We start from the raw sequence: 12,439 nt of genomic DNA on the forward strand, positions 1-12,439 counted from the left end.
GACTCTGCGATGCAAAGTGAGACTATAATCAAATGTAACTCTAATGAACAGATGTGGGAGAGTACTAAGAGAACTTGCATTAATATATTCCAATTTGGTAATTAGCCCTGATAGTCGTCCAGCTTCATTGTCTGTGCAAACAATTATTTAATGAAGTGTAGTCACTCTCAGATCTGTTTTGGGAAAAAAGCACTTTGTGAACAAGGGGAAACCAAGTTGAAACCAAGCTCGCTAGAAAAGAAAACTTTGGAAGTCTCCAAGTTTTGCAGTCTGAATAATTTGAAAGACAAAATAGAGTTGTTTTGACATTGCAGTACAAATCTGACATCTGACAATAAGAAACATTATTCCTTCCAGTTGCTCGTTGTGTACTGAAACTGTGATTCAATGTGGTGTCATTAAATAAAAGTTAGTTTGCTTTCTACAAGTCTATACACTTTAATCTGGGTATTTTTTCGATCTTTTCTATAAAACAGGACTTTTTTGCAACCGACTGTGTGAGAATCAAATCAAGCTAAAATCTGCAGCTCTTCTTATGACAACTTGAGACTGACTACTAAGTGAGCAAATCCCCACAGACAACCATGGTTAAAAAACAAGAATCCGTCCCCTTTTCCATTTGAAATTATCCTGGAGTTGGGCACTGTTGTCATTGCAAAGATGTCGTCGACGGCATAAGCCACCCACATTGAGCTTCACAATGGCCTTTCAGAAACCATGATTGTCGTCTCTGAGAATATGTCCATATTTTATACAATCTATTTTTGCCACCAGAAAAGTCAGACCCTGCTTGCTAGTAGACATAATGCAGGTTAAAGCACTTTCAGGAGGTTCGTGCTTTGGTCATCTCCTATATTTATATCCATATCTTCATGGTTGATTCAGTGTCCAGCGTAGCAGTCTAACTGCAGGAATTTTCTGGCTTCCTACCAGCGGGGGTCTTTCTGTGTGCAGCATGTGTTTGCATGTGGTTTTGTGTTTACTTTCAGTCTTGATCCCTCATATATTCGCATGGGTTTCTTTCCTCCCGCAGTCCAGACATGTTGGTCAGGTGAATTTAAACAGCCCATAGCTGTGAAGCCTGTCCAGCTTCACTTCTCTTCTCCTAAATATTGTAAGTAGGCCGTTAGCATAAAAACAATACCACAATCATATTTCTTAACATAATTCATACTGAGTGAAGCTGTTTATTATAAATTACACCCGAGCCTTTAATTCTGTCTGATTTTTTATTTATTAGACTCATCCTCAACAAATTAATTTGTGAAAACATGAATTGGCAAGATTTAAGAGGTCACAAGAAAGTACAATTCTTTAGAAAAAGAAAGACAGTATGGGTACAGATGACTGCTAAATGATAAGCTGAAGGCCAGATTTACCTGTGTTTCTCTGGAGCCCAATAATTACAGTAAACTAGCGGACCATATCATTGTCTCCAGGAGCCTGCATGGCTGAGAAGTTTCTCCAGCAGAAGGAAAATAAACCCGAGGTTATATTATTCGAACCAAAGCCATTAACCTTTCTTCCTACTCCTCTTCTAATATCTTTTGTCAAGTCAAATGCAGATAAATCAAGTTTGAAGCTCAAGTTTGATTAAAGAAAAAACAACAAATCAGAGAGTTGAATCAGTTTAGTCAGGCTGTTCTGCAATGTTTCCTGTCTCTTAACAAGGCTATGTATTTGTACTGGAAAAAAACAGGTCTTCATATAAAACGTGAGACCTTCCGGTGTCAAGAGTGAAGTTTATTATCAAATAAAGTTGAAGACTAAAGATCACTATTTATAATCATCACAAAAAGACAACTGGTGACAGCAATTTAAAATGTTCCAGGTGAGTTTTAACTTTCGAAGATGGAAAGACCAGGTCAGTGTGAAACAGAGTAAATTACAAGAAGACTGATCATATACAGCAGAAAGGAAACGATTGTCCTTTTAATCAAAATCAAATTTTTTAAATATATGAATCCGTCTTAAAGGTGACCTATCATGCAAAATGCACTTTTGTACGTCTTTTATACATGAATATGTGTCCCCGGTGTTCCAGGGAACTCACCAAGTGTCAGAAAACACAACCCTCTCTCTTTTCCTCCATACCCAAATCTCTTAAAAAGGGTCTGCAACGGATCTGATACAGACTGATCCAGATTTGAACACTTCTCTGACATCACAGAAGTGGCGCTACGGCTATTGGGCCAACTCCACCAATCAGGAGGAGACAGCCACGGACATTGTCGTTCTGAAGCGCTGGAGACGCTGTAGTACATATGCCAGGCCTGTGGATGGTGCTGTTCTCACAGAATCAGCCCATGCAAAGACAGTGTTAAATTGAGCGAAATGAGGAATGGCTAAAATGCATGATCTGTTTGGTATTTTGAAAAATAAAAAGTATAAATATGCCTTATATAGGTATGGTCCTACACTATATTATTCAAATATAGCATGATAGGTCCACTTTAAAAATCTTTGATACACAAGTTAACATGTCACATTAAAATGTAAGTATAACAAAGTATATGTCGATATTTTTTTATATATTCTTATCATTATTGTGAAAAAATCAGGCAACTTCTAAAACCGTTTCAATCTAAAAAGGAACAAAATGTTGATCCATGATTATTGATGACAAACATTTTATGGATGGATAAACACCATCAGGGATTAACAGCGCAGTTACTTTTCTCTGGATGGTGAAACTTAGTGTTGTCTCTTCTTCTGAGCATCCTATAAGAAAAAGGAAGTAGAAAGGCTTTATTTTTAGATATCAGAGAGACTCGATGTATTTTACTGTTGATTTTCTTACCATATTTTACTGACAACAGCCAGAGGCACTAACACAACAACTCCAACAAGTACCGCAGTTGCAAAAGCAAATAGCAGATAACCTGAAAGACAAAATATTCATTATAAAATTTCAATATATTAAAAAAAGAATCGTATCCATAATTTAATCAGCTATAATACTCATTCATTTATTATAATAACTATAAAACGATATTCTACTTTGTAACGGTGAGCAGGTACTAATATCCCAGATTAGGTTGTACACACTAAATTGATTTGGTAACACTGTATCTGATACAAAAACAAAAATTCGCCATCAAATATGATACAGTATCATATTTTATGGAGACATTTTTTCTGGTTTTCCCTCCAAAGTCCTCGACTTGCTCTGCCTCGTTTTTCTCTGTTTTAGAACGTTTCCTGATGGACAGAAAGCTTTTCCTGCTAAAGTAAGGCTAACTGTTCTAAAAGTAGCTGCCGATAGCTAGTTAGCTTTTAGCTCAGTTAGTCATGCTGCCAGGACTTACCAAACCTAAGTGTATTGTTGAAGATATTCACAACAGTGGTGTAAACTCATTTTCATTGTTTAAACTGCTTTAAAGTGCTTAAATGTACCATTTGACCGTGTGTGAGCTTGCTCAGATTCATCGACTTCAGGATATTTAGTTGGACCATCACTGCTCTTCCAAGATGTCACTGGAATACACAAACTTTTTTAAATGTTTCCTTTGAAACACATTTTCATTATAAAATGTGTTTCTTTTGTAAATCTAAAACCTACTCACTGAAGTGTGATCTGTTGTGAAGCAAGTCATGAATGATGTTGCACGTCAGTAGATCATCGTTGTGCATTCGTTTGCATTGACAAGGATAATGAAGAGCTGTGCCCAAAGTATCCAGGAAGGCCTTTTTACATTCAGAATCTGCACCAAGGATGAGAGCTGGGTCCATCTGGCTGATACATTCATCATTTTGGAGGTCTCTGTCGCTGCACTGTGCTTCTTCAGGACTCCAGCATTTGACTCGGAATCTATTCAACAGATGTCTGCTAATCCAAAAGAAAATATGTTTGAGATGCAGTATTCTTTGCTTAAGGGGTGTTTAGAGAAGACAGCTTTTTTTAATCTTTTAATCATCTTAGCTTTCCACTGATCTGAACTCCCAACTTGTACAGTTTCACATAACTTTTTCTTTTAAAGAACAAACTGTAAAATGACTTCACATAATATTAACATTATTATAACATTTGAATATAAACGTAATATTTCACAATCTTTGAAGTAAGGAAGACTACCACACTCAAATGGCTCACATTGATGTGTTCAAAATTCACTCATCTATTTTCTTCTGTAGTATTTTTGCAGTTCAAGACATACTGAAAGGAGGGAAAGAATAGCGACATGCCTGCAGCTTCTGTCCTCAACACACAGGTTAACGGTATCCTGGCAGATCCATATCTGGTCTCCACATGTGCCGCTTTGCAGAGCAGTTTTTATATCCAGACAGTTTTGATCCGAATCCTTACATTCGCACATGACAATTATTTCTGCAACTTTCTGTGGCATGCTGCTGTAGAACTTTTGAGACGCTTTCTCACAGCGGTCATGGTCACATTGTGGTGCCATGCATGCCTGAATCACAGGGATAAGGTACTTGTTGCAAACTGCATCATTGACGCACCCTTTCATTTGGTCCAAACAGGATTCAGCACCGTTTTGTACTGCAACAAAAATAATGTTAAATGTTTTTAGACTATAGAAACATCACTTGTATATTCATGAATTCAGTGTACATAATTGTATATTTTTTAACGTAAGGTTGAAGGCTATACTACCCTATTTTCCCATGTTTGTGTGTCTAATTGACTAAAAGGAGAGTCGTTTTTTTTTATTCGGCCCAGTATGAGGCCTCAACAGGCTACACTCTAAAAACCAATTCAGGCGACCTTTCACCTCCACTTAATTAAATGCATGGTTGCAAGATAAAAATGTGAGTTAATTGATTCAGATAAACATTTTAAGTTGCAAACATTAATTTATAAGTTGTGTTGACGTAATAATGTTGGTTATTATATCAACTTAATATTGTGTGTAATTTGAACTCTGATTTCTGCGTTAATTGACTTAAAACTCAATTCAAGTTGTAGTAAGTAATGCAATTGGCTTGATAACTTCATTGTTCTACACCTTGAGTTAAGAATTTCAAGTCCACTCCCACTTAACATGCCTGGACAAGTACCGACAGTTAAGACAAATAGAAATATACAAAGGACATTTTAAGGTGAGTGTCATCTTTTGTCATTCAAATACAGTAGATAGCCTTGTAGTTGCACTATATAGGCAAATTGCTGTTTGACCAAAATTAGCAGCCTTTGAACTGTGAATAGTTCTGTGAGAGGGTACAAAGTAGGCCACTGTGAGAGTAAACATACTTTGGTTACTATTGTGATATCGCTTTTTATTAAAAATGAATCTCGGTGAAGCAGATCAAGGACATGCTTCTTGAGGTAGGATCGTTATTTACAGTTGTCATTGAAATGCAAGTTGTTGGCAGTCACCCATTCAGAATATATTCATTTAGGTAATTTCTCTTTTTTTCCTTTTTCAAAAATAGCACAATACAATTGAAGTACGCAGAGAACTACAGCCATCCGCTGCCTTGTTGTGTACCTTGGAGAAAAGGAAGAGGAACTTTTCAAGGAGTTTAGCGACTTAATTAAAAGTCCATGGGNAGATTTAAATGAAGCTCAGCGCAAGTTCTTTCAGGAAGACTATACATTCACTCCGCAGCTGCATATAATCAGCTCATCACAGGCGTTCTCTTTAACCTATTACATTTCACCTCATTCTCCAGCAGCCAATCAACGTGCTGCAGCCAAACTATAAAATGGTTCTCCTCTCTCCTGCAGTCAGCTGTGATTTCAGGTGTTCATGCACCTTCATATCATATGGCATGTGTCAATAAATGTTCAAACTAAAGGAATTCTCTCCTGATTGAAACATCATGTGTTGAAATAAATAACTGCAGTTCAAAATAAAAAGTGAATTGCCTAATATTTTTGTTGTGGAATCAATTAATTTCTTTCTTTAAAGGCAAAAACATGAAAAAGCTAAGAAAAAAAACTATTGAATACAATATATTTGGAGCAACTTAATTTATAAATGGTTTTCAACTTAAAAACGTGTGTTCACAATGATGTTAATTAGGTACATACAACTTAAAATTCCTTTTAAATCATGTGGTAAAACTAGTCGGAACAACTTAATCTTTTGAGTAATCAACTTCAAAACTTGCGTTTATGCTAACAATTATTAAGTAAGTGGTAATTAAAAACTCCTCTGATTGTAGAGGAAAAGCCTTCTCCCCTAACTCAAATAACTTTGTTGCTTTAAGAGAATTTCATTAGAAGTTGTCTTAACTCAATAAACATCGATGCAAACTGTTGCGTTGATTTTCTTTGTTGAGCCAAGGCATTTGTTTTTAGAGTGTATAAATGAGTTGTTTTTTGCCACTCACCCTACAAAGATAATAACCATTTTTGTTTTCCTCTGCTAAATCTGGTCTGCTTTTGTCTTATTCAATTGTTGCCAGAAGAAAATGGTTAACAGTGGGTCAAATCTGGAGAGAGAAGGAGTGCCAGCGCTTTGGTGTTGTCAAGATGATTTTCAGTGTCATGGCTTCATTTAAAAAATGTGGATGCGATGCAAGTTTTCAGAACAATACTTTTCCTCCAGGGAGACTTGGTTACACATTAACAAACAGTAGGGTCCTTTTCAATTTGCTTTCAGCCACAATAATAATTTGAATCTGTCAGTCGCATAAAACAAGCACTTAAAGTGGAAGAAATTGATGGTGGAAATTGCACAATAGTATTTAATTGCAGCTATGTTTACATATTTACCATATCTTATGAAACTGCTTGACTGCCAGTCCACCCCTGCTCTCCTCTTCTGTGCTGCTGTGAGGAGAATTGGAAACATGATTCCTACGAATACCTATTAAAGCGAGCCTTTTTTTATTCAGTAGCACAGAAGTGTTTAATCACACAGTACATCAGAACGCCTTTGGTAAACAGAAATGCAATTTCACCTATAAATGCTTATCTCAGAGACTACTGAGAATACTGCACCTGTCTTTTGGTTGCATTGTGTGGCCAGTGCTTGTATAGAGCCACAAAGCTCCTCCTCCCAGGCACACACACACCCGTGCAGAGAGGGAAATTGGTCCAGCACAGTCTGGATGGTCAAGTTACAGACCTCTGAGCCTTTTATTTGGCAGCCTTCATCTAGAATAACACAAACACAAGGGGGAGGTAGAAAAAATGGATTTTTTTATAACCAGACGAGGTCTTGTTTGTGCAACAGGTGTTTCCTGCTGTATCAGCCTGCTGCTCTGATTGTCTCCCCTGAGATGTCAGACAACATAAAACGCACTATAAGTCAAAACAAACATAGATTTTAAAGGCTGTGACAGGCTATTTATTATTATGGATTTTTAGTTATACAAACTTTGCTCCAGGCTATTGCCTTCGTTATTACATTTAAGCCATACTCCAAGAAGTGCAATTCAATTAAGTGGCCTCATGTCCCACGCTTCCTGAGGAAATGGAATCAACACTTTAATAATGCCACAAGAAAAACATCTAATAAAACTGTGTCCCAAACGCCCTGGAGCAGGAATGGTAAATTGGAAATGTGTCATTTTTACCCTCACAGATGTTGCCGTAAAATGCTTCTTGACTCCACTTGCATAGATTTGACATGCAGGTGTCCACATCAGCAAAACTGTTGGAAGGTGGAGGTGAAATGCTGCTGCTCGATATCTGATGAATCATTATCCCTGAAATACATTACAATAATTTACCCTGAAAACTCTTTTTTTGTGATTCAAATGTGATGTTATTGCATCATCTCCAAACACCCACCTGGCATATACAGTATATCTGTCTTGAGCTGTTATCTTAAAGGAAAGTTCTATATAATACTTATACAAGTGTATATCATCACTAACAAACACTCTTGACTCTACATATATTATAAGCTAAGACATGTAACTGTATTTAATAGCATTACTTTTAATTAGATTTTCTGTTAACGTGAAGATGAATTCGATAAGCTAGGGGTTGAAGTTTGAAAAAAATATCAAACTGAAAGTTGACTTACCAAGTATGAACGCAGCTTCCAGGCGTGTCAGTTGCATGATAGCAGTTGTAGAGCTGTCACTGTCCCTCCAGCGGCTGATCTGAGCCTCTGGTCGGCTGGGATGGGAAACACCCCCCACAGTCAACAGGATGTAACACATTTACTGGAGGCTGCACCGTGCGCCATGCAATGAAATGACACATGCTCACAAGAACAGAACAGACACTCAATGGATGTCACTGTGTCTCTTTCAAAGTAGGATTTAACATTCAGATGTGGTTGTTGATGAGTTTTGGTCAATAATGTTTCAATCATACTTCTTTCACCTGCAAAAAGTATGATTGAATCTTAAGTATACAATTAAGTTGTCGCGAGGATCGCCTTGCATGAAAGCCTGTATAGTGGTGATTTGAAAATCCCCAAATAAAGAGTGTGCCATTAGTTACACCAAACAAAACTTTATGAATGCTAATGTTTCTCTAGGTCTGCTGGATGTGTACATACATGACAGATTGGTAATACATTATGATAACAACTTAAAGGGTAACTATATATATATATGTGTGTGTGTGTGTGTGTGTGTGTGTGTGTGTGTGTGTGTGTGTGTGTGTGTGTGTGTGTGTGTGTGTGTGTGTGTTGACAGCTTTCTTTTGCTGCCTCTTAAGTGGTAAAGATATAACAGCGAATTGCATACAGTAATTACAGCACATTATTTTTTTGTTCAGTGTATTTATTCAAATCCGCCTGCATACTATTTTTTGCAACTTAGCAACTGAAGTGCACAACCTTGATATACTGTAAGACTTGCTAATGTATGTTTGAATGCCAGTAAATACCCCCACCAAGTAGGGCCTTTTTTCCAGTTTTAACAGAATAACAAGAACAATTGCAGGCCTGATTTTCATGTTGGTAGGGTGGAGAATGTGCCAATAAAGCAAATCTAAATCAAGGGTTGGGTACATGGACTATTTTTCACCTTCACAGTCTTTGTGGCTGTTTGCACATTCTGGATGCTCTTCTCGTTATGAAAGTCTTAATTTTCATGATATATACTTTCCTGAATCTAATTTTCTCTATTATGGAGCAACATTACTCTATTACTATCTAGCCTCTGGTGTACCGTTGCAATTCAATAAAAATGCTGTTGCATGTGTATTTCTGTTTGTTGTTCTAAGTGTCTTTTTAAGAAATTTGACCCGAAGATAATCAGAATCTGGAATACACTATTAATTCCAGGGGGAAATTGGTTAGAGACAACAGAAAATAAACATTGTAGTACAATATAGACTTTATTGATAAAAGATGTGTAGGGATAAAGACACGGTGAGGAATAAACAACTTATTAATACACTTTATAAGCTCACTCAGACAGAAACATCAAGTCAAGATACTAGAAATGTCTCAAAAGGTCAAGCTGAGGACACATGATGAGATTCACAATAGAAAGTCAATAATACACAAATAAATAAGTAAATAAATACATATACCTGAATACATTCATTGAACGTCACAAAAACTAATTGTAAACATCCTTTCAATGTCTTAAATTCAGTTTAGTCCATCTAGCCCAAAACCCCACACCACCAGAACACTGCCCATTGTTCACAATGCCCTAAAAATGCATTACGTTGATGTATTTTGAAGGTATTATCTATGCACATATTCTTTACACTTCATACTGTAAACATTTCCACATTCCTTGTTGAATATTTTTAACATTCCATCCATTTCGATAACAGAAATATTTTACAGTTTTCTATGTTACATTTGATATTGTACATTTGACTTCTTATGTGTATAACTCTTGACTTTTGCAGTACTCATTTCTTATTTTTCACTTATTATGTTTGGTTTTGTTTTACGCCAAATTCTAAGGCAAATGTATTGATTGTATGACATTTTAAACCTTGCTAAAAAGATCAAAAATGGCATTCTGGGAGTAAAGGATCATGACAATATGGGATGAAGGATCTTAAATGATGCTATTGCACAGAGTAATCTTAGGGATTTGTAATTAGTTTCTTATGAACTGCATTTGCCTGTGAAAAGTATATCAAATCAAAAGACATGTCTTATCAGCAGCCACCATTACATTAAGTTAAATTAGCTCATCAACAGATATAAACATATTCACAAATGTAATTATTTCTAAGTATACTAAATGATACAGCATACTTTTTGAGGAAAAAAACAGAAGTCGGGGCCGAAATGGAAATGCAAAACCATCAGAAATCATTTTGTATTGAAATCCATTACAAAATCCACATTTACTTTACAAAATGTGTGAAAAAGTTAGATTTTAATGCAATTACAATGTGTAGATTTGGAGTGGAAGATTTTGTAAAAATGTCTTGAGAACAATTGACTGAGCAATGGGAGAAAATGCATTGCGATACTGTTTGCCACAATAATCTCTTTAAATACCTCCACTAGAGGGCACACATCTGAGATATTTCCTGAATACGCAGGAGGCTCTAAGGCAGGGGTCTCAAACTCAAGGCCCGGGGGCCAAATCCGGCCCACGACTTCATTTTATGTGGCCCCGCAAGAGCTTGCAAAGAATATAATACGTTTATTATAGGGTTACATGCCACTATACAGAAGCAGGTTGCCCATAAACTACATGTCCCACAATGCATCTCGTTTTGTGACATGCGCACTGAAGAGACTTGCAATTATTTGCCCTGGACTTCTGCTTTCAGACGTAGTTAATTACCAAGTTATTATCCTATCCGATAATAATCCAATTCAGAGGCAATAATGTAATATAATAGATTATTTTATATATATATATTATGTATTTATATAGTTACAACCGGCCCTTTGAGTGCAACCTTTATGCGAATGTGGCCCGCGATGAAATTGAGTTTGACACCCCTGATCTAAGGGGAGGATGTGTGTTTTTTTGAGAACCTTAGACTTAAGATTTCATTGCCAACAACTACGCTGTAACCATTGTGCATCTGACAATAAAGCCTTTGAATGGTTGAAATCTTTGATTTGCTAGATTCGCCAAGAGATTTCCACATAAACTATAAATATATAAATAAGCTTTGATAGATTTAGCTTTTCACTTTTTGCCTCTATGAGCAGAAGTAACAGTGGCGCTTTGCTGAATGCAAAGACGATTACGTTTTTCACATTTGCATTTATTTGCCTAAATGTGGGGTATTTGAAGAGCTGCAAGTTTTTCGATCTATATTCTAATGCTATTCACCCACCCTACCAGGAAAAGGTTTCTTGGTATAAAAGTTTAGGTTATTAAATGTGCATGAAACAGTGTGCATAAGCTGGTTTAATATTCTTTGTCTCACTGTTTTATTTTTTTTATTACACCTCAGCTCCATGCGTGAATCAGAGTGTGAGGTTTAGTGTTTGAGGGCACAGACAGAACAAATTTATCATGGGTACCTCTGTTGCAAATATTGTTTTAATTTCAACAGATACTGTGCGATATAAGCAAGGTAAGAAATGATGCATCTAGAATAAAGGGTTGTGTCTTAGAGACTTTTGTTAAGTAGTTTTCAGGAGGTACAGATAAACCGGTAGGGTTCCAGTTGTGTTGGATTATTTATAAATTATTTAATTCCAGGTTAAGGTAAAAAGCACAGGCCTATTTAATTTTGGTCAAATAATAGAACTAGTAAAATGGCTCTAGGTGAATTGAACAAGGTAACATCGGTAGTTCATTGTTAGTGCGGCTATCATAGTAATTTTAAATAATCATTCAAACATAAAAGACTGCCACCGTGATAGGAAACATTCTGAGCAAAGTTATATTATCCATCCATCCATCTTCTCCCGCTTATCCGTGGTCGGGTCGCGGAGGTAGCAGTTCCAGCAGAGAGCCCCAAACTTTCTTTTCTCTGGCCACATCAACCAGCTCTGACTGGGGGGTCCCAAGGCGCTCCCAGGCCAGCGAAGAGATATAATCCCTCCACCTGGTCCTAGGTCTACCCCTTGGTCTCTTCCCAGCTGGACGTGCCTGGAACACCTCCATAGGGAGGCGCCCAGGTGGCATCCTAACTAGGTGCCCGAACCACCTCAACTGGCTCTTTTCGACACGAAGGAGGAGCGGTTCAACTCCGAGTCCCTCCCGGATGACTGAACTTCTCACCTTATCCCTAAGGGAGACAGCAGCCACCCTGCGGCGAAAACCCATCTCGGCCGCTTGTATCCGCGATCTCGTTCTTTCGGTCATGACCCATCCTTCATGACCATAGGTGAGGGTAGGAACAAAAATGGCCTGGTAGACAGAGAGCTTTGCCTTCTGGCTCAGCTCTCTTTTCGTCACAACGGTGCGGTAAAGCGACTGCAGTACCACTCCCGCTGCTCCGATTCTCCGACCCATCTCACGCTCCATTGTTCCCTCACTCGAGAACAAGACCCCGAGATACTTGAACTCCTTCACTTGGGGTAAGGACTCATTCCCTACTTGGAGTGGACAGTCCATCGGTTTCCTGCTGAGAACCATGGCCTCAGATTTGGAGGTGCTGATCCTCATCCCAGCCGCTTCA

General features: G+C 37.5%; 1 protein-coding gene across 1 annotated transcript; it reads right to left on the bottom strand.

The window, feature by feature from the left end:
• Window positions 1-4,118: 4,118 nt before the first annotated feature.
• Window positions 4,119-8,082, bottom strand: gfral (GDNF family receptor alpha like). Its single transcript, XM_010773195.1, has 5 exons — window positions 7,944-8,082; window positions 7,489-7,620; window positions 6,911-7,066; window positions 6,683-6,739; window positions 4,119-4,501 (listed from the first exon to the last, which is right to left on the bottom strand). Exons 1-5 carry the CDS (start codon window positions 8,080-8,082, stop codon window positions 4,119-4,121), a joined length of 867 nt encoding a protein of 288 aa, XP_010771497.1.
• Between the last annotated feature and the right edge of the window lie 4,357 nt (window positions 8,083-12,439).

The sequence above is a fragment of the Notothenia coriiceps genome, unplaced genomic scaffold (assembly GCF_000735185.1).
Source record: "Notothenia coriiceps isolate Sejong01 unplaced genomic scaffold, NC01 NC01_scaffold00012147, whole genome shotgun sequence".
NCBI lineage: Eukaryota > Metazoa > Chordata > Actinopteri > Perciformes > Nototheniidae > Notothenia > Notothenia coriiceps.